At 53.6% G+C, this 22,500-nt stretch overlaps 2 protein-coding genes across 2 annotated transcripts; both read left to right on the forward strand.

The window, feature by feature from the left end:
- Positions 1–596: 596 nt before the first annotated feature.
- Positions 597–4,085, forward strand: LOC136559672 (C-type lectin domain family 2 member D-like). Its single transcript, XM_066555017.1, has 6 exons — positions 597–693; positions 2,048–2,440; positions 2,641–2,739; positions 2,842–3,023; positions 3,225–3,325; positions 3,416–4,085. The coding sequence occupies exons 2-6, from the start codon at positions 2,119–2,121 to the stop codon at positions 3,531–3,533; spliced, it is 822 nt and encodes a 273-aa protein (XP_066411114.1). The 5' UTR covers positions 597–693; positions 2,048–2,118; the 3' UTR covers positions 3,534–4,085.
- Positions 4,086–13,205: 9,120 nt separating this feature from the next.
- On the forward strand, positions 13,206–15,616 carry LOC136559593 (uncharacterized). Its single transcript, XM_066554902.1, has 6 exons — positions 13,206–13,537; positions 13,667–13,956; positions 14,163–14,261; positions 14,364–14,545; positions 14,747–14,847; positions 14,938–15,616. The coding sequence occupies exons 1-6, from the start codon at positions 13,206–13,208 to the stop codon at positions 15,053–15,055; spliced, it is 1,122 nt and encodes a 373-aa protein (XP_066410999.1). The 3' UTR covers positions 15,056–15,616.
- The last annotated feature ends 6,884 nt before the right edge of the window (positions 15,617–22,500 follow it).

A 22,500-nucleotide genomic window follows, 5' to 3' on the forward strand; every position in this document is an offset into this window, starting at 1 on the left:
ACTCAGGAATGTTGCTAACCTTGCTTAATCTTACCAACACTAAAATCATATTCAAATAAAACAGAACTGAAGTAACAACCAATATCCTTAAAAGTTCTGGGTACTACAAAATGTACCTTATTCTGCTGCTATTAATACCAAAAGGCACTGAAAATGAACAAAGCGTGGCTGAAATAACAGCATGATGGATTTACTGGAGGGGTTAGAAAAGTGTGACAAATATGGTGACCCTATGTAATTTACATTGAGAAAAACTCATGGCAGCCACAAATTGTATGGAACCATAAATTTCCTCTGACCTTTTAAAGTGCAATTTTACCGAAAGAAACAACAATGTAGAATTTGGCAAACTGTCAACAAACCGGGAGCTTCTCGAGTTTGTATTTAGCGTAACAGCACGTAGTAAATGTCGCAGAATTTCTGTTACCAAAAAAAGACAGGCGGAGGGCGGGGGGGGCGGGGTCGGGGGGCGGGGGTGGTGCTCGCGGCCGCTGATTGGTCCGATCGGCCAAAATCCCTCCCACACAGAGTCGCCATAAAATTGAACGGCACCACCCACACCCTTCACTGCTGCTGGAACCGGAGCGGCGGGAGCAGCGAGCGCCCGGCAAGAGGCTGGCGGAGCTTGGAGGCGGCTTCCACACTGGCGCGACTCGCGGTCGGTTTTGCCGCAGCTCGGGGCCAGGGGTTCTGGTGAGTTCCGTGTGCTGGATTCCTCTGTTCACAGGCAGGGAGCTCCGAGGCGCCGGGGCAGGGAATGCGGGGCACAATGGTGAGCAGCCCGGGGCTGCTGCTTCTTGCCCCTCGGCAGGGGCGGGCTCCGAGCCGCAGCTGCCCCGGGCCAGCAGCAGCCGGCAGCTCCCGTTCCAGGGGCGAGGGCGCTACGAGCCGAGGCGGGCAGGCAGCGTTGCACACACCCGGGCGCCCGTCCGGGGGCAGGGGCGCGGTATGAATGCTGTGGGCTGGGCACAGCCACGGCAGTGACGGAGCGGGGCCACGCCGATGGTGGGCGGGGCGCGGAACCCGCCGGCCCCAGCGGCGTGCGGGGCGGGGCGAGCGGCGGTGCGGGTGCGAGGGTGCTGGCCCCGGACACCGACCCTGGCCCAGCCCAGCCCGAGAATCCCTGCCACCATTCCCTGCACCATTACCCGGCACCACGGCGGCTCCGGCTCCGCGGGCAGGCGGCTCCAGGAGTTCAGAGTGGGCAAAATGGGAGCGAGGGAGAGGAGGCAGCTGGTGCCAGTGGGTGAAATGGCTTGGCTGGAGCTGGCAGGGAGAGGAGGAGGAAGAAAGTGGTGCAAAGTAAAGGGGAGAGAAAGAGCGACAAGGCTGGAGCGTGGAAGGCGGCGGAGATAGCTAATGGGCAGGCGAGCATTTTGCTTTCCAGCTCTGTGGGAGGAAAGGAAGAACTGACAAATCCGTGCAGGAAAAGAGGAGAGAAACAGATGATGGTGGATATCATCGATAGTTGAGATTCATTTTATCTGCCTGAACTGTAAAGGCCCTGCGGGGGGCAGTGCCGTCACAGCTCCTGTCCCGAAAAACTCGCAATAAAAAAAAGGAACCCATGCCGGTGAACCGCAGCCCCCGGGGAAGCTGCTTGTGGGGTCTTCCCTGCAGAGGGCCGCGACCCTCCGCTCTCCCCCCGCGGTGCACGGACGGCCCCTCGCTGCTTTCCCGCACGCTGAATGCTCAAAACGGCCAAAAGCGGCCCCCACACCGACACCGGCTCTAAACTACGGTGGCAGCGGCCGTGCCCGCTGTGTCTGCCTGGGACGGAGCGGCTGCGGCGGGCGGAGCGTTCGGGTCATTCCCCAGCGGGGGCGGCACCCGGAGCCCGGCGAGGCGGCGGCGGCGGAGCTCGGAGGCGGCTCCAGCCCAGCGCGACCCGCGGTCGGTGCTGCCCCAGGTCGCGGAGGCTGCGCTTGTCTCCGCAGCTGCTGCCGCACCTCTGGGCAGCGGGGACAGCGCAGCCACAGCTGGCACCGCCCTCCTGAGCCCCCGCAGGGCCGGCACCAGCAGTGATCTCTCACCGTGTCCCTTTCAGGGTGCCAGCAGCGCGGCTGTGAAGCTGTTCCCGAGGCCGAGCTCCCAAAGGATCTGCCAGCAGCACTCCTGATGGGTCGGGAGCAAGGTGCTGTTTATTCCAGGCAGAGAGATGCCGGCTGTGAGCAGGAGGACAATGAACTCTGCTCCATTCGTGGAGTTGCAAATGAGCCCCAGCATCCCCAGCAAGGACCAGCAGCCGCGGTTCCACACCTGCCTGGGGCCCAAGAAGCCTCTTGGCATCAGCAGGGGGATGCCACTTGTGAGTGTGCAGTGAGTGCAGATGTGGAGAATGGATTCTGCACCAGTGATGGGAGTGTGAGGGAGCCCCTGGCTCCCCAGGGCACATCAGCAACCAAGAATGAACACAAAAGGAGCCTCAGAAGATTCCTGGGTGAGTGCAGAGCCACCCCTGTGGTCTCTAGGGGTGACACAGCTGTGTCCCTGGCTGTGGCCAGGCTCTTGGCTCTCTGGCTGCCAGCTGAGTGAGGCCCACACTGGCTCAGGGCTCCCTGCTCTGCTCCCTGGCCATGGGCTGAGCAGATTGCAGGCCCGGCTCTGCTTCTGGCAGCCAGCAGCTCTTTCCTGCTGCAGGTGAATGGATCAGGGGCCATCCCGTGGGCACGGAGGTGCTGATTCTGCTGCTCCTGGTGCTGGTGCTGGCTTTGGGGGTGGCCTTGGCTGTGCTGGCAGGTAAGGGAGGGGCAGCAGGCTGGGCCCAGCCCCTCGGGGCAGAGCGGGCTCCCTGCTCCCTGCACAGGGCAATCCTCAGAGCTTCTCCTCTTCCCCCTGCAGCACCACAGGTTCCAGTCACAGCTGCGACTCCGCCGTCCCTTCTGGCCTGTCCCTTTGACTGGGTTGGGTACAAGGGGGTCTGCTACTACTTCTCCAGGGATTACAGCACCTGGGAGCAGGGTCAGGAACGGTGCTCCGAGCTCGGGGCCTCCCTGGCCATTGCCAAGGATGAGGAGGCCATGGTGAGTGAGGGGCTGCGGGCGGTGTGGGGTGGCTGAGGGCAGCCTGGGGGTGCTCCTGGGCCGGGCTCGGTGCTCGTAGGGCCGGGGCTGCAGCCCTGGGCCGGGGCCTTGCAGGGAAGGAGCCCCGGCGTGCGGGGGGGAGCCCCGGGCCCGTGTCCCCCCGAGGGGCCGGGGCAGCTCCCACTCCTCTCTCCTGGGCAGGATTTGCTCTTCCGCCTCTGTGGGAACGTCGATTACTGGCTCGGGCTGCGCAGACGGGGCGAGCGCCTGCACTGGGGGGACGGCAGCAGCGACAGCTCCCGGTGAGTGCCGGGGAGCCGGGCAGGGCCTGGGGGCACAGGGGCACAAGGGCTGCCCCTGGCAGCCAGCGCTGCCTCTGCTCCTCCCTGCAGGGTTCCTGTCCTCGGCAATTCCCAGTGCGTGTACCTGGCTGACCGGAATAGATTCAGGAGTGACAACTGCTCCAATGAGCGGCCGTATCTCTGCAGCAAGGCCCCAGCTCCCCTGTAACAGGGGCTGCAGAAAGGACCTTCTCCACACTGGGCAGTGCCAGCTTCACCTCTGAGCCCAGCACAGCGCTGTCCTTCCTCAGCTGCAGCCTGTGCTGTGCACTTCCTCTCAGGGTCACCTCAGTGCCTCTTCATGCCCAGTGCCAACGCTGGGCTGGGGCTGCAAAGGAAAAGTCTCTGCAATCCATCCTGCCATTGGTGCTGCCTGCAGTGAGTGCGTTGCCCTCATTATATGCAGGAAACATGACTCAGTATTTGCACTTTCTATAATAATTTATTATGGGTTAAAATCCCACCCTGGGATGCTTGTCTGCTTGCTCCGGGTTAATTTAAACTATGTTTTCTATATACTGTTACATATTACATCTACATGCATATTTATATGAGCTTTTAAGAATCCTAACACAAATTTGAATTTACATGCTCTTTTGCTTTTTTTAACTTTTGTCTTGCCTTCAGGCCATTTTTTACCTTAAACACTATATTGTGTGGTTTCTTGTGATTCTTTCTTTTTGTATTTTCACTCCCTGAAAATGAGGGTCAATAAAGTCTTTTTTCCCCATGCTTGTTTCTGTTTTCTTGTCTTTCTGATAAGCTAGTCCTTGAATGTGGGAAATCAGTTAATTATTTGACACCATTTTCTGAGTTAGTTACGTGAAACAATCATTCCAACATTACACAGTCTCTATTATGCTATGGTCTAACATAGTATCTATTTTATCAAATCTAAAAGGTGCATACATAAACTGACAGATTATACTACATCTAAAGCAGTAATTGCAATTTGTACTGTATCAGGATTTTTGACATCAATAATAACTTGCAAAACAAAACCGAGTACATAAATGCAGAAGCCAATACCTATATTTGTTATTTATAACATTATACAACAAGCTTGATTGGGAAATCCAAATCACCATGGTCACCTGGAAATCATCACAAACTGGCCTGAAGGTGAGAATTTTGGACTGTCCTTGGAAGACGTGAGAAATGACCCTCACTTTTCAAATCTTAAAGGTTAATTAAACCTTAACAAAAACATACTACAATGGACTGAATAAGGAAAAATTACAGCGCTGAGGGTCTCTGTGAGTGTCAGCACATGCTCGTTTACAAAATGGATGCTCTGCCTTTTATACCCTCAGCCCCTCCCAAAGTTTTGTCAGTCAGCTCCTTCTCTGCCCTCCCCAGGTGGAGATCACTTCCTTACACCTTGATTGGAGCTCAGGTGTTGTCCTGTGGCCCCTCCTGGTAATGAGCCGGCCCTCCCCAAATGCCCCGAGGCTGCTGGGGCTGCTGCAAGGGGGAGGGAAAGGGGACTGTGGGGGGAGACATTACAGTGACAGCACTCTACAGCTACAGAACTTCTCCTAACGTACACATAATATCTGTCTGTCAGTTGTGAGAGCCAACAATCACATCATTCATCTAGAACAAACCCCTCTTTTCCTATAGGTCACTTGTCCTAAACAATTAGCTCTAATTTTTGTTTCTGATAATCTGCTCTTACTTCTCAAATAAATTTTTAAGGAGTGATACTAGCATCTGTTGATGATGGTGAGGACAGTGGGAAGAGAAGGAAAAAATCTCAGGTTTTCCTTAGACAGACTTATTTGGAATGGACAAAATGGGGTCACTGAGCTCTGGTGTGGCTTTTGGACCCCATCTACTGTGCCCATGGGGTTGCTACTCATAGCAGGTGTATCTTAGTGCTGAGTGCAGAGGCCAACTCAGTCTTGCCTTCTGGTCCCTGTTGTATTACAAGACAGCTGAGCAATGGCAGAGCTCTGGGGTGCCTTTCTTGCCCCCACCTTACCATGGATATGGGAGTGCTGCCCACAGCAGGGCTATGGAATCTTCTCCGTGGTGAACACAGGGGCCAACCTGGTCTTGCCCTCTATTTCTTGTTTCACTCTACTTGTTGGTCCTTAAGGAAACTGCCCCAATACTGCTGATTCTTCTCCTTACAAGAGCAGAGTGTACACAGAGAGCCAGGGCCACTCCAGCCAGCAGAGCTAGGTAGTGACACATAAACCAACACACATGTCTATATAAATATATATATATGTAGATATGGGTCTGTTTCTGTAGGTGGGAGAGCAGCTGAATGCACGGGGCCGTGTACCCAGAGCCATGTCCCTGGGCATGCCCCGCCATGAGTGCACACAGGGACATGTGCAGAGCCAGTGCTCACACACACATGTCCCTGCTCACCTGCACAGAGCTCCTGTGCCCCACGGCACCTGCCAGCAGCACCCAGCCTGCCACAGCAGCGCACCTGTGCTGCACAGACACTCACCTGTGCACAGTCCCCACCAATGCACACGGGCCCCAAGCAGGGCCCTGCTGGCCCGTAGAGCCTGGGCACAGCAGCGTGTGCAGTGTCACCCACAGCAACACAGGCCTGTCCCACACAGAGCCGTGCTCACACCTGCAGAACCTGTGCACACTCACAAGCACAGAGCTGTGCACAGCCCCACTCACAGCTGAGAGTGCAACGCACCCCCGTGCCCACAGCAGGGCACACAGCCCGTGCCCAGGGCAGCACATCCCTGGGCACAGAGCTGGGCACAGCACACACACTGCCCATGGCAGAGCAGGACGTATGCCCTCACCCCTGGGCACAGCAGCACACACAGTGCCCATGGCAGGGCAGGACGTGTGCCCTCAGCCCTGGGCACAGCACACACAGTGCCCATGGCAGAGCAGGACGTGTGCCCTCACCCCTGGGCACAGCACAGACACACAGTGCCCATGGCAGAGCAGGACGTGTGCCCTCACCCCTGGGCACAGCAGCACACACAGTGCCCATGGCAGGGCAGGACGTGTGCCCTCACCCCTGGGCACAGCACACACACACAGTGCCCATGGCAGAGCAGGACGTGTGCCCTCACCCCTGGGCACAGCACACACACACAGTGCCCATGGCAGAGCAGGACGTGTGCCCTCACCCCTGGGCACAGCACACACACACAGTGCCCATGGCAGGGCAGGACGTGTGCCCTCACCCCTGGGCACAGCACACACACACACAGTGCCCATGGCAGAGCAGGACGTGTGCCCTCACCCCTGGGCACAGCACACACACACACAGTGCCCATGGCAGAGCAGGACGTGTGCCCTCACCCCTGGGCACAGCACAGACACACACACAGTGCCCATGGCAGAGCAGGACGTGTGCCCTCACCCCTGGGCACAGCAGCACACACAGTGCCCATGGCAGGGCAGGACGTGTGCCCTCACCCCTGGGCACAGCACACACACACAGTGCCCATGGCAGAGCAGGACGTGTGCCCTCACCCCTGGGCACAGCACACACACACAGTGCCCATGGCAGAGCAGGACGTGTGCCCTCACCCCTGGGCACAGCACACACACACAGTGCCCATGGCAGGGCAGGACGTGTGCCCTCACCCCTGGGCACAGCACACACACACACAGTGCCCATGGCAGAGCAGGACGTGTGCCCTCACACCCGGGCACAGCACACATGGGCACACAGGGCCGGGCACACTCTGGCACAGCTCTCCTGGCCCTGACGCCCCCGGGCTCTCTCCTCGTGGGACCGTGACACAGTGGGCACGGGGACATTGTGGCACTGTTTAAAAAGCCCCCTCTGTGCCCTTGGGGTGGGGACACACAGGCCTGTCCTAAAGGAAAGGTCAGAGAGAGACCACGCTGGATTCTGCTGCTTGCCTCTCACCCTCCAAGGGCCAAACTGAGCCCGTTTTGCTGTCCTGTGTTCCCCAGAGCCTGAGTAGCTCGAGGGAGAGGATTGGGAAGGTTGATTGAGGGTCACTGCTGGTGCACAGCACTCGGGGCATTTTTCACCCCTGACATTACCATGGGCTGCTGGGGGAGGAACTCACAACAGCCTGAGCCCACTGCCTCAGGAGCTTGTGCTCTGTCAAGGGGCCCCTTTCGCCCCTTACCTGAGGAGGGGAACGTGTGGCTCTGGTGCTGGGGAGGGCAGCTCACGCTCCCCTGGGCATAGGGTAAGGAAAGCTCCAGGCCTCTCTGCAGGGGGGACAGGGACTTTGAAACCAAGGTGTTCATCAAGATTTCATCTCGGACTGAAAGGAGGAAAGGTGTCTGTGTTATGCATGGAAATTTGAGTGGAAAACAACTGCAATTTCTAATAAAGAATTCTCATCAATGTAAGGCCTCCTGTTTTCTAAAGAAGTTTTGTTTCAGTCAGACAGAAAATCACTTTCTGATGTACAGCAGTCAGTGCTGACTTAAGGCACACTTTTACAAGGCATATATTTAGTTTTCTACAGCAGTGCTAGAGATTCTAGGAGCATCTGAATCCCTGCAGTGTAACAAAGCCTTTGAGACCCAGCTGTCAGAGGGCAGCCACGGGCAGGATGGCAGCTGCACCTGGTTAGCAGGAGATTAAATTGGAACCATAAAGGCAAGTTCACTTTTTAGGCAGATAATGTCTCATCCTGTCGTCACCTTGGTTTTCTGCTGGGTAAACATCATGACTGGAGCTACTGACAGTGCCACGGGAAGAGCTGGGAGCTCCTGGCCAAGAGTGGATTTGCTGCTTCTGACACTGCTAAACTATCCCATGGCTCCCCTGGGGTCCAGAAACTTCTGCTAGAAACCTTGTTAGAAAAACTACTGCAGTCTTTTCTAGGCATCTTTTCCTTTGGGATCCTCCTAACAGTTCTGAGTTAGCTCCCTGGCCTCAGTGCATCCGTTTCTAAATTCAGCTCTTAGGTAGAAGGATCCTTCCAAGCCAAAAGGATTTCTGAAGCAGTCCTAACCTGCAGCACCTGGGTGCCTTCAGGCCATCCATCCAAAAGGAAAAGTGACTTCTGGACCCTGAGAGAGCCCAGTGATCTCTTGGCGGGAGAAATCAGGAATGGACAAGGTGATTCCAGCTCTGCTGGTTGCTGTTCCTCCCCATTAGACAGGAGAGGATCAAGCACATTCCATCAGCCTTTGCTTCCTCAGAGCATGAAATCCCTGAGGAGACAAGGCCACCTCAGGGCCATCAGATCCCACCAGGGAGAAGGAAATGCTAAAAACATCACCATGGTCTCAGCCAACAAAATGAGGAACTTTTCTTGTGGGTCCCCAACACCATTTCCAACAAATCCCAGCTGGTTTTGAAAATCACATTCACATTCAGGGGGCAAAACCAATAACGAATCACAGACACCTGAGGTAAAATTAGGGACACATAAAAGAAATTTCTCTTTGTTTTTAACAGAGGCAGATTTTCATCTTTTAAGCCCAAATCTTCTCTGACACACAGAAGAACATTAAATACAGAAACAGTTCCAACTTGAAACATTTGCTTTTTGGCAATTCTATTTGTTCATGAAGTGTGGCTGTATGAACACTACTGAAGCACACAAATACTGAGACTACTACTGCAACTGCAGAAATTACTGAAAATTCTCTTCTACTGGCAGCAGGAGTAAACATGTCTAAAGGTTCCTTTGTATGGAGAGCAGCTACAAGGAATGGTTTTGACATCAAAATCAACTGGAAAACAACGATTTCAGGAAAAGTGTTAAAGAAACCAACACTATTTCAGATATTTTCTCAGTCAATTTTTTAGGATGAGTCACACAAACTTGACTGCCTGAGGTAGTAAGAGAGAATTCAATTACACTGTAAGATTTGGTAGTAAGAGAGAATTCAATTACACTGTAAGATTTGGCTTGTTCGGGGAAAGGAGGGAGCAGCAGAAGCTTAGCAAAGCTTTGCCAACTTTCTATTCTCTCAAAGAGAATAAAATAAAAGTGACTACAGTATTGACCTTCTAGTACTACTGACAGTATTGCTACAAGAGATTATTGTTGTAGTATTGCTACAGATTGAAAATCAGTGTGAGAAAAGACCCTCACTTTTAAATTTTTTTAAAGGTTTATTAAACCTTGACAAAAATTACAACAAAAGACGCAACAAGGAAAAATCACAGCACTGGCAGGACAGCCCTCCTCAGCAGGCTCCAGCCGGGTTTTCTCTCCTGACAGCTCAAGTCTCGCCTCTTCAAGAGCAGAGCTCGCTGTGCCCCCAGGGCTTTGCTGCTGGGAGCACTGGGAGAGATCCTGGGACCACTGGGAGGGAACTGGGAGCACAGGGAATGCCAGAGGGAACTGGGAGGGAGAGTGGGAGCAGCGGGAGTGAGCGGGAAGGAGCCCTGGGAGGGATATCAGGAGCCCTGGGCAGGAACAGTGCTCCCAGTTCCTGCCCAGTGCTCTCCCCATCCCTGCTGGGGCTTGCCAGGAAGAGGGATACTGGCAGGGAACTGGGAGGGAGCTCCTCAGCACTCTGCAAGGGCAGCAGCCCCAGGGGGGACCAGTGAGGAGGGGGAAGTGCCCCCAGTCCCTCCCCAGAGCCCCCAGAATGGGGCATTACAAGGAGAAAAGGGATTGAAATGGAGGGGGAAAGCTTTTCTGTGATTGTGTTTGAACTGGGGGGATCCCCATTCACCTGTGATTTGAAGGGTCTCAACTGAAGGAAAACTCACCTTTTTTCATGATTTTTAGTGCCTCTCTTGGTGGGCAATCACCTTTTTTCCATGATTTTCATGTTTAAATGGAAGGAGGAACCCTTTATGGTGCTGTTTGAGTTGAGGGAAAGAGCCCCATTTCCATCATCTTCAGGTTCAAACTGAGCCAACACGGCTGCCCCTGGTCTGAAAGGGCTTCCCTGGAGAGGAACCTCTTGGTGTGCCACTGTAAGAGTTCCATCGAGGGGCACCTCCATTTGAAGGGACCTTCACAGGTGAAAAAGATGTCCAAAAGCCCCCAGAATGGTCTTGGTTGAGGGAAATTGAAGTGGGAAGCTGCATTTCCCCTCTTTTTGGGAGGCTAAATTGAGGCAAACCCCCTTCTGTGAGAATAACTGGGGCTGTGTGTGATTGGCACAGAGCAGGAGCAGCCTTGCCCTCAGCAGGTCACAGCCCTGGCCCACGAGGATGGGTCACAAAAGGGTCGGGAAAGGCCACAGGACCTCAGCTCAGATGAGGCTTTTGACAGAGCCCAGAGATCTCATCCTGGAACTCTGAAAACACAGGAAAATCAGGAGACAGCCCTGGCTGAAGGCACAGCAACCCTGCTGGAACAAGAGAAGGGACTAAAGGCTGAGCAGGCAGCGCAGGGAACGGCTGCAGACAGCCTGTTCAAAGAGATGCATCTGCAGCTGGAGAGCAAAACAGAGAGATCCCAAAGTGACACCATGTCTTGTGCATAGTCACACAAAGATAGCTCAAAGTTCATGAAAAGCCAGCTATGGATAAGGTAATGGTGTCTTATGAGTAATGCCTGTTATCAAAATGAGTGAATTGACATGATGGAACCGATCCCTCAGCAGTGACTGTCTCAGGAATTGGAGACAATATTCCTCCAGCATTGCTGTACCCACAACAATGGAAGACTGAACAGCTTCCAGTGGATAACAGCCATAATGTAGAACAACCACCCTCTCTCCTGTGCTATCTGTGGAAGATAGAACAGAAGAGATCACAGTGAATGATCCTGTCAGGCAGTGCAGCACTGACACCTGTGCAGTCTGTGAGAGGATCAAGGGCCCAACAAGCTGTAGCTTCTCCTATCCAAAAGCAGCTGCTTATCAGTGTTTCATCACAGCTGTTTCAGTGGGATCTCTCTTATCTCTAGAAGAAAAGAACTCCATCTTGCAATGTAAAGAAACATATTTAAACAAAATTAACTTAGGACTTGAAATTAATTGCAGTGGAATTCAATTTCACCTCAGTGGCATTAGAGGTACACTTAAGAGAATTTAAAGTAACATCTTTAATACTGAATAAAAAGATTGAAATTATTACTAAATAAAAAAAATGATCTTAATAAAACTGGAATAGAACATGAAATGGCATAAAATGAAGACTTAATCTTGACCCTGTCTAAACTCAGCAATACTCAAACCTGACAGAAATCCACCTTGACATAAATGATTAGTAAAAAAATTAACTCAATAGAGTAATAAAGGTAACATTACTCAGGAATGTTGCTAACCTTGCTTAATCTTACCAACACTAAAATCATATTCAAATAAACCAGAACTGAAGTAACAACCAATATCCTTAAAAGTTCTGGGTACTACAAAATGTACCTTATTCTGCTGCTATTAATACCAAAAGGCACTGAAAATGTGAACCAAGCGTGGCTGAAATAACAGCCTGATGGATTTACTGGAGGGGTTAGAAAAGTGTGACAAATATGCTGACCCTATGTAATTTACATTGAGAAAAACTCACGGCAGCCACAAATTGTATGGAACCATAAATTTCCTCAGACCTTTTAAAGTGCAATTGTACCGAAAGAAATAACAATGTAGAATTTGGCAAACTGTCCAACAAACAAATAGTCTCGAGACCATTTACGGTAGGTAGAAGCATGGTAAATGTTGGCAGCATTCCAGTTACAGAGAGACGGGCGGAAGGGCGGGGGGGTCGGCGGGGGCGGGGGTGGCGCTCGCGGCCGCTGATTGGTCAGATCGGCCAAAATCCCTCCCACACGGAGTGGCCATAAAATTGAACGGCACCACCCACACCTTCACTACTGCAACCGGAGCTGCGGTCGCAGACAGCGCCGGGCAAGAGGCTGGCGGAGCTTGGAGGCGGCTTCCACACTGGCGCGACTCGCGGTCGGTTTTGTCCCAGCTCGGGGCCAGGGCTTCTGGTGAGTTCCATGTGCTGGATTCCTCTGTTCACAGGCAGGGAGCTCCGAGGCGCCGGGGCAGGGAATGCGGGGCACAATGGTGAGCAGCCCGGGGCTGCTGCTTCTTGCCCCTCGGCAGGGGCGGGCTCCGAGCCGCAGCTGCCCCGGGCCAGCAGCAGCCGGCAGCTCCCGTTCCAGGGGCGAGGGCGCTACGAGCCGAGGCGGGCAGGCAGCGTTGCACACACCCGGGCCCCCGTCCGGTGGCAGAGCCGGCGGCATGGATGCTGTGGGCTGGGCGGAGCAACGGCATTGACGGGGCGGGGCCACAACGAGGGTGGGCGGGGCTCGGAAACCGCCGGCCCCAGCGGGGCGGGGCGGGGCGAGCGGCGGTGAGGGTGCGAGGGTGCTGGCCCCGGACACCGACCCTGGCCCAGCCCAGCCCGAGAATCCCTGCCAGCATTCCCTGCACCATTACCCGGCCCCACGGCGGCTCCGGCTCCGCGGGCAGGCGGCTCCAGGAGTTCAGAGTGGGCAAAATGGGAGCGGGGGAGAGGAGGCAGCTGGTGCCAGTGGGTGAAATGGCTTTGCTGGAGCTGGCAGGGAGAGGAGGAGGAAGAAAGTGGTGCAAAGTAAAGGGGAGAGAAAGAGGGACAAGGCTGGAGCGGTGGAAGGCGGCGGAGATGGCCATGGGGCAGGCGAGCATTTTGCTTTCCAGCTCTGTGGGAGGAAAGGAAGAACTGTCAAATCCCTGTAGAAAAAGAGGAGAGAAACAGATGATGGTGGATATCATCGATAGTTGAGATTCATTTTATCTGCCTGAACTGTAAAGGCTCTGCGGGGGGCATGGCCGTCACAGCTCCTGTCCCGAAAAACTCGCAATAAAAAAAAGGAACCCATGCCGGAGAACCTGGGCAAGAACCTCAGCCCTTGGAGAAGCTGCTTGTGGGGTCTCCCCTGCAGCGGGCCGCGACCCTCCGCTCTCCCCCCGCGGTGCACGGACGGCCCCTCGCTGCTTTCCCGCACGCTGAATGCTCAAAACGGCCAAAAGCGGCCCCCACACCGACACCGGCTCTAAACTACGGTGGCAGCGGCCGTGCCCGCTGTGTCTGCCTGGGACGGAGCGGCTGCGGCGAGCGACGCGTTCGGGTCATTCCCCAGCGGGGGCGGCACCCGGAGAGCGGCGAGGCGGCGGCGGCGGAGCTCGGAGGCGGTTCCAGGCCAGGCGCGACCCGCGGTCGGTGCTGCCCCAGCTCCCGGAGGCTGCGCTTGTCTCCGCAGCTGCTGCCGCACCTCTGGGCAGCGGGGACAGCGCAGCCACAGCTGGCACCGCCCTCCTGAGCCCCCAGGGCCGGCACCAGCAGTGACCTCTCACCGTGTCCCTTTCAGGGTGCCATCAGCGCGGCTGTGAAGCTGTTCCCGAGGCCGAGCTCCCAAAGGATCTGGCAGCAGCACTCCTGATGTGTCAGGAGCAAGGTGCTGATTGTTCCAGGCAGAGAGCTGCCGGCTGTGAGCAGGAGGAGAGTCAATTCTGGTCCAATCCTGGAGCGGCAAACGAGCCCCAGCATCGCCAGCAGGGACCAGCAGCCGCGGTTCCACACCTGCCTGGGGTCCAAGAAGCCTCTTGGCATCAGCAGGGGGATGCCACTTGTGAGTGTGCAGTGAGTGCAGATGTGGAGAATGGATTCTGCACCAGTGATGGGAGTGTGAGGGAGCCCCTGGCTCCCCAGGGCACATCAGCAACCAAGACTGAACACAAAAGGAACCTCAGAAGATTCCTGGGTGAGTGCAGGGCCACCCCTGTGGTCTCTAGGGGTGACACAGCTGTGTCCCTGCCTGTGGCCAGGCTCTTGGCTCTCTGGCTGCCAGCTGAGTGAGGCCCACACTGGCTCAGGGCTCCCTGCTCTGCTCCCTGGCCTTGGGCTGAGCAGATTGCAGGGCCGGCTCTGCTTCTGGCAGCCAGCAGCTCTTTCCTGCTGCAGGTGCAGGTGAATGGATCAGGGGCCATCCCGTGGGCACGGCGGTGCTGATTCTGCTGCTCCTGGTGCTGGTGCTGGCTTTGGGGGTGGCCGTGGCTGTGCTGGCAGGTAAGGGAGGGGCAGCAGCCTGGGCCCAGCCCCTCGGGGCAGAGCGGGCTCCCTGCTCCCTGCACAGGGCAATCCTCAGAGCTTCTCCTCTTCCCCCTGCAGCACCACAGGTTCCAGTCACACCTGCGACTCCGCTGTCAGTTCTGGGCTGTCCCCATGGCTGGGTTGGCTACAATGGGGCCTGCTACTACTTCTCACGGGATTACAGCACCTGGGAGCAGGGTCAGGAACGGTGCTCCGAGCTCGGGGCCTCCCTGGCCATTGCCAAGGATGAGGAGGCCATGGTGAGTGAGGGGCTGCGGGCGGTGTGGGGTGGCTGAGGGCAGCCTGGGGGTGCTCCTGGGCCGGGCTCGGTGCTCGTAGGGCCGGGGCTGCAGCCCTGGGCTGGGGCCTTGCAGGGAAGGAGCCCCGGCGTGCGGGGGGGAGCCCCGGGCCCGTGTCCCCCCGAGGGGCTGGGGCAGCTCCCACTCCTCTCTCCTGGGCAGGATTTGCTCTTCCGCCTCTGTGGGAACGTCGATTTCTGGCTCGGGCTGCGCAGACGGGGCGAGCGCCTGCACTGGGGGGACGGCAGCAGCTACAGCTCCCGGTGAGTGCCGGGGAGCCGGGCAGGGCCTGGGGGCACAGGGGCACAAGGGCTGCCCCTGGCAGCCAGCGCTGCCTCTGCTCCTCCCTGCAGGGTTCCTGTCCTCGGCAATTCCCAGTGCGTGTACCTGGCTGACCGGAATAGATTGAGGAGTGACAACTGCTCCAATGAGCGGCCGTATCTCTGCAGCAAGGCCCCAGCTCCCCCGTAACAGGGGCTGCAGAAAGGACCTTCTCCACACTGGGCAGTGCCAGCTTCACCTCTGAGCCCAGCACAGCGCTGTCCTTCCTCAGCTGCAGCCTGTGCCTTGCACTTCCTCTCAGGGTCACCTCAGTGCCTCTTCATGCCCAGTGCCAACGCTGGGCTGGGGCTGCAAAGGAAAAGTCTCTGCAATCCATCCTGCCATTGGTGCTGCCTGCAGTGAGTGCGTTGCCCTCATTATATGCAGGAAACATGGCTCAGTATTTGCACTTTCTATAATAATTTATTATGGGTTAAAATCCCACCCTGGGATGCTTGTCTGCTTGCTCCGGGTTAATTTAAACTATGTTTTCTATATACTGTTACATATTACATCTACATGCATATTTATATGAGCTTTTAAGAATCCTAACACAAATTTGAATTTACGTGCTCTTTTGCTTCTTTTAACTTTTGTCTTGCCTTCAGGCCATTTTTTACCTTAAACACTATATTGTGTGGTTTCTTGTGATTCTTTCTTTTTGTATTTTCACTCCCTGAAAATGAGGGTCAATAAAGTCTTTTTTCCCCCATGCTTGTTTCTGTTTTCTTGTCTTTCTGATAAGCAAGTCCTTGAATGTGGGAAATCAGTTAATTATTTGGCACCATTTTCTGAGTTAGTTACGTGAAACAATCATTCCAACATTACACAGTCTCTATTATGCTATGGTCTAACATAGTATCTATTTCATCAAATCTATAGGGTGCATATATAAACTGACAGATTATACTACATCTAAAGCAGTAATTGCAATTTGTACTGTATCAGGATTTTTGACATCAATAATATCTTGCAAAACAAAACCGAGTACATAAATGCAGAAGCCAATACCTATATTTGTTATTTATAATGTTCTACAACAAGCTCAAATGGGAAATCCACATCACCCTGGTCACTTGGAAATCATCACAAACTGGCCTGAAGGTGAGAATTTTGGACTGTCCTTGGAAGATGTGAGAAACAACCCTCACTTTTCAAATCTTAAAGGTTAATTAAACCTTAACAAAAACATACTACAATGGACTGAATAAGGAAAAATTACAGCGCTGAGGGTCTCTGTGAGTGTCAGCACATGCTCGTTTACAAAATGGATGCTCTGCCTTTTATACCCTCAGCCCCTCCCAAAGTTTTGTCAGTCAGCTCCTTCTCTGCCCTCCCCCCAGGTGGAGATCACTTCCTTACACCTTGATTGGAGCTCAGGTGTTGTCCTGTGGCCCCTCCTGGTAATGAGCCGGCCCTCCCCAAATGCCCCGAGGCTGCTGGGGCTGCTGCAAGGGGGAGGGAAAGGGGACTGTGGGGGGAGATATTACAGTGACAGCACTCTACAGCTACAGAACTTCTCCTGACATACACATAATATCTGTCTGTCAGTTGTGAGAGCCAACCATCACATCATTCATCTAGAACAAACCCCTCTTTTCCTATGAGTCATTTGTCCCAAACAATTAGCTCTAATTTTTGTTTCTGATAATCTGCTCTTACTTCTCAAATAAATTTTTAAGGAGTGATACTAGCATCTGTTGATGATGGTGAGGACAGTGGGAAGAGAAGGAAAAAATCTCAGGTTTTCCTTAGACAGACTTATTTGGAATGGACAAAATGGGGTCACTGAGCTCTGGTGTGGCTTTTGGACCCCATCTACTGTGCCCATGGGGTTGCTACTCATAGCAGGTGTATCTTAGTGCTGAGTGCAGAGGCCAACTCAGTCTTGCCTTCTGGTCCCTGTTGTATTACAAGACAGCTGAGCAATGGCAGAGCTCTGGGGTGCCTTTCTCACCCCCACCTTACCATGGATATGGGATTGCTGCCCACAGCAGGGCTATGGAATCTTCTCCGTGGTGAACACAGGGGCCAACCTGGTCTTGCCCTCTATTTCTTGTTTCACTCTACTTGTTGGTCCTTGAGGAAACTGCCCAATACTGCTGATTCTTCTCCTTACAAGAGCAGAGTGTACACAGAGAGCCAGGGGCCACTCCAGCCAGCAGAGCTAGGTAGTGACACATAAACCAACACACATGTCTATATAAATATATATATATATAGATATGGGTCTGTTTCTGTAGGTGGGAGAGCAGCTGAATGCACGGGGCCGTGTACCCAGAGCCATGTCCCTGGGCATGCCCCGCCATGAGTGCACACAGGGACATGTGCAGAGCCAGTGCTCACACACACATGTCCCTGCTCACCTGCACAGAGCTCCTGTGCCCCACGGCACCTGCCAGCAGCACCCAGCCTGCCACAGCAGCGCACCTGTGCTGCACAGACACTCACCTGTGCACAGTCCCCACCAATGCACACGGGCCCCAAGCAGGGCCCTGCTGGCCCGTAGAGCCTGGGCACAGCAGCGTGTGCAGTGTCACCCACAGCAACACAGGCCTGTCCCACACAGAGCCGTGCTCACACCTGCAGAACCTGTGCACACTCACAAGCACAGAGCTGTGCACAGCCCCACTCACAGCCGAGAGTGCAACGCGCCCCCGTGCCCACAGCAGGGCACACAGCCCGTGCCCAGGGCAGCACATCCCTGGGCACAGAGCTGGGCACAGCACACACACAGTGCCCATGGCAGAGCAGGACATGTGCCCTCACCCCTGGGCACAGCAGCACACACACACAGTGCCCATGGCAGGGCAGGACGTGTGCCCTCACCCCTGGGCACAGCACACACACACACAGTGCCCATGGCAGAGCAGGACGTGTGCCCTCACCCCTGGGCACAGCAGCACACACACACAGTGCCCATGGCAGGGCAGGACGTGTGCCCTCACCCCTGGGCACAGCACACACACACAGTGCCCATGGCAGAGCAGGACGTGTGCCCTCACCCCTGGGCACAGCACACACACACAGTGCCCATGGCAGGGCAGGACGTGTGCCCTCACCCCTGGGCACAGCAGCACACACAGTGCCCATGGCAGAGCAGGACGTGTGCCCTCACCCCTGGGCACAGCACACACACACAGTGCCCATGGCAGGGCAGGACGTGTGCCCTCACCCCTGGGCACAGCAGCACACACAGTGCCCATGGCAGGGCAGGACGTGTGCCCTCACACCCGGGCACAGCACACATGGGCACACAGGGCCGGGCACACTCTGGCACAGCTCTCCTGGCCCTGACGCCCCCGGGCTCTCTCCTCGTGGGACCGTGACACGGTGGGCACGGGGACATTGTGGCACTGTTTAAAAAGCCCCCTCTGTGCCCTTGGGGTGGGGACACACAGGCCTGTCCTAAAGGAAAGGTCAGAGAGAGACCACGCTGGATTCTGCTGCTTGCCTCTCACCCTCCAAGGGCCAAACTGAGCCCGTTTTGCTGTCCTGTGTTCCCCAGAGCCTGAGTAGCTCGAGGGAGAGGATTGGGAAGGTTGATTGAGGGTCACTGCTGGTGCACAGCACTCGGGGCATTTTTCACCCCTGACATTACCATGGGCTGCTGGGGGAGGAACTCACAACAGCCTGAGCCCACTGCCTCAGGAGCTTGTGCTCTGTCAAGGGGCCCCTTTCGCCCCTTACCTGAGGGGGGGAACGTGTGGCTCTGGTGCTGGGGAGGGCAGCTCACGCTCCCCTGGGCATAGGGTAAGGAAAGCTCCAGGCCTCTCTGCAGGGGGGACAGGGACTTTGAAACCAAGGTGTTCGTCAAGATTTCATCTCGGACTGAAAGGAGGAAAGGTGTCTGTGTTATGCATGGAAATTTGAGTGGAAAACAACTGCAATTTCTAATAAAGAATTCTCATCAATGTAAGGTCTCCTGTTTTCTAAAGAAGTTTTGTTTCAGTCAGACAGAAAATCACTTTCTGATGTACAGCAGTCAGTGCTGACTTAAGGCACACTTTTACAAGGCATATATTTAGTTTTCTACAGCAGTGCTAGAGATTCTAGGAGCATCTGAATCCCTGCAGTGTAACAAAGCCTTTGAGACCCAGCTGTCAGAGGGCAGCCACGGGCAGGATGGCAGCTGCACCTGGTTAGCAGGAGATTAAATTGGAACCATAAAGGCAAGTTCACTTTTTAGGCAGATAATGTCTCATCCTGTCGTCACCTTGGTTTTCTGCTGGGTAAACATCATGACTGGAGCTACTGACAGTGCCACGGGAAGAGCTGGGAGCTCCTGGCCAAGAGTGGATTTGCTGCTTCTGACACTGCTAAACTATCCCATGGCTCCCCTGGGGTCCAGAAACTTCTGCTAGAAACTTTGTTAGAAAAACTACTGCAGTCTTTTCTAGGCATCTTTTCCTTTGGGATCCTCCTAACAGTTCTGAGTTAGCTCCCTGGCCTCAGTGCATCCGTTTCTAAATTCAGCTCTTAGGTAGAAGGATCCTTCCAAGCCAAAAGGATTTCTGAAGCAGTCCTAACCTGCAGCACCTGGGTGCCTTCAGGCCATCCATCCAAAAGGAAAAGTGACTTCTGGACCCTGAGAGAGCCCAGTGATCTCTTGGCGGGAGAAATCAGGAATGGACAAGGTGATTCCAGCTCTGCTGGTTGCTGTTCCTCCCCATTAGACAGGAGAGGATCAAGCACATTCCATCAGCCTTTGCTTCCTCAGAGCATGAAATCCCTGAGGAGACAAGACCACCTCAGGGCCATCAGATCCCACCAGGGAGAAGGAAATGCTAAAAACATCACCATGGTCTCAGCCAACAAAATGAGGAACTTTTCTTGTGGGTCCCCAACACCATTTCCAACAAATCCCAGCTGGTTTTGAAAATCACATTCACATTCAGGGGGCAAAACCAATAACGAATCACAAGCACCTGAGGTAAAATTAGGAACACATAAAAGAAATTTCTCTTTGTTTTTAACAGAGGCAGATTTTCCTCTTTTAAGCCCAAATCTTCTCTGACACACAGAAGAACATTAAATACAGAAACAGTTCCAACTTGAAACATTTGCTTTTTGGCAATTCTATTTGTTCATGAAGTGTGGCTGTATGAACACTACTGAAGCACACAAATACTGAGACTACTACTGCAACTGCAGAAATTACTGAAAATTCTCTTCTACTGGCAGCAGGAGTAAACATGTCTAAAGGTTCCTTTGTATGGAGAGCAGCTACAAGGAATGGTTTTGACATCAAAATCAACTGGAAAACAACGATTTCAGGAAAAGTGTTAAAGAAACCAACACTATTTCAGATATTTTCTCAGTCAATTTCTTAGGATGAGTCACACAAACTTGACTGCCTGAGGTAGTAAGAGAGAATTCAATTACACTGTAAGATTTGGTAGTAAGAGAGAATTCAATTACACTGTAAGATTTGGCTTGTTCGGGGAAAGGAGGGAGCAGCAGAAGCTTAGCAAAGCTTTGCCAACTTTCTATTCTCTCAAAGAGAATAAAATAAAAGTGACTACAGTATTGACCTTCTAGTACTACTGACAGTATTGCTACAAGAGATTATTGTTGTAGTATTGCTACAGATTGAAAATCAGTGTGAGAAAAGACCCTCACTTTTAAAATTTTTTAAAGGTTTATTAAACCTTGACAAAAATTACAACAAAAGACACAACAAGGAAAAAATCACAGCACTGGCAGGACAGCCCTCCTCAGCAGGCTCCAGCCGGGTTTTCTCTCCTGACAGCTCAAGTCTGGCCCCTTCAAGAGCAGAGCTCGCTGTGCCCCCAGAGCTTTGCTGCTGAGAGCAGTGGGAGAGATCCTGGGACCACTGGGAGGAAACTGGGAGCACAGGGAATGCCAGAGGGAACTGGGAGGGAGAGTGGGAGCAGCGGGAGTGAGCGGGAAGGAGCCCTGGGAGGGATATCAGGAGCCCTGGGCAGGAACAGTGCTCCCAGTTCCTGCCCAGTGCTCTCCCCATCCCTGCTGGGGCTTGCCAGGAAGAGGGATACTGGCAGGGAACTGGGAGGGAGCTCCTCAGCACTCTGCAAGGGCAGCAGCCCCGGGGGGGACCAGTGAGGAGGGGGAAGTGCCCCCAGTCCCTCCCCAGAGCCCCCAGAATGGGGCAGTACAAGGAGAAAAGGGATTGAAATGGAGGGGGGAAAGCTTTTCTGTGATTGTGTTTGAACTGGGGGGATCCCCATTCACCTGTGATTTGAAGGGTCTCAACTGAAGGAAAACTTACCTTTTTCATGATTTTTAGTGCCTCTCTTGTTGGGCAATCACCATTTCCCATGATTTTCATGTTTAAATGGAAGGAGGAACCCTTTATGGTGCTGTTTGAGTTGAGGGAAAGAGCCCCATTTCCATCATCTTCAGGTTCAAACTGAGCCAACACGGCTGCCCCTGGTCTGAAAGGGCTTCCCTGGAGAGGAACCTCTTGGTGTGCCACTGTAAGAGTTCCATCGAGGGGCACCTCCATTTGAAGGGGCCTTCACAGGTGAAAAAGATGTCCAAAAGCCCCCAGAATGGTCTTGGTTGAGGGAAATTGAAGAGGGAAGCTGCATTTCCCCTCTTTTTGGGAGGCTAAATTGAGGCAAACCCCCTTCTGTGAGAATAACTGGGGCTGTGTGTGATTGGCACAGAGCAGGAGCAGCCTCGCCCTCAGCAGGTCACAGCCCTGGCCCACGAGGATGGGTCACAAAAGGGTCGGGAAAGGCCACAGGACCTCAGCTCAGATGAGGCTTTTGACAGAGCCCAGAGATCTCATCCTAGAACTCTGAAAACACAGGAAAATCAGGAGACAGCCCTGGCTGAAGGCACAGCAACCCTGCTGGAACAAGAGAAGGGACTAAAGGCTGAGCAGGCAGCGCAGGGAACGGCTGCAGACAGCCTGTTCAAAGAGATGCATCTGCAGCTGGAGAGCAAACCAGAGAGATCCCAAAGTGACACCATGTCTTGTGGATAGTCACACAAAGATAGCTCAAAGTTCATGAAAAGCCAGCTATGGATAAGGTAATGGTGTCTTATGAAGAATGCCTGTTGTCAAAATGAGTGAATTGACATGATGGAACCGATCCATCAGCAGTGACTGTCTCAGGAATTGGAGACAATATTCCTCCAGCATTGCTGTACCCACAACAATGGAAGACTGAACAGCTTCCAGTGGCTAACAGCCATAATGTAGAACAACCACCCTCTCTCCTGTGCTATCTGTGGAAGATAGAACAGAAGAGATCACAGTGAATGATCCTGTCAGGCAGTGCAGCACTGACACCTGTGCAGTCTGTGAGAGGATCAAGGGCCCAACAAGCTGTAGCTTCTCCTATCCAAAAGCAGCTGCTTATCAGTGTTTCATCACAGCTGTTTCAGTGGGATCTCTCTTATCTCTAGAAGAAAAGAACTCCATCTTGCAATGTAAAGAAACATATTTAAACAAAATTAACTTAGGACTTGAAATTAATTGCAGTGGAATTCAATTTCACCTCAGTGGCATTAGAGGTACACTTAAGAGAATTTAAAGTAACATCTTTAATACTGAATAAAAAGATTGAAATTATTACTAAATAAAAAAAATGATCTTAATAAAA

Source organism: Molothrus aeneus, chromosome 8, assembly GCF_037042795.1.
Source record: "Molothrus aeneus isolate 106 chromosome 8, BPBGC_Maene_1.0, whole genome shotgun sequence".
In the NCBI taxonomy this organism is placed as follows: domain Eukaryota; kingdom Metazoa; phylum Chordata; class Aves; order Passeriformes; family Icteridae; genus Molothrus; species Molothrus aeneus.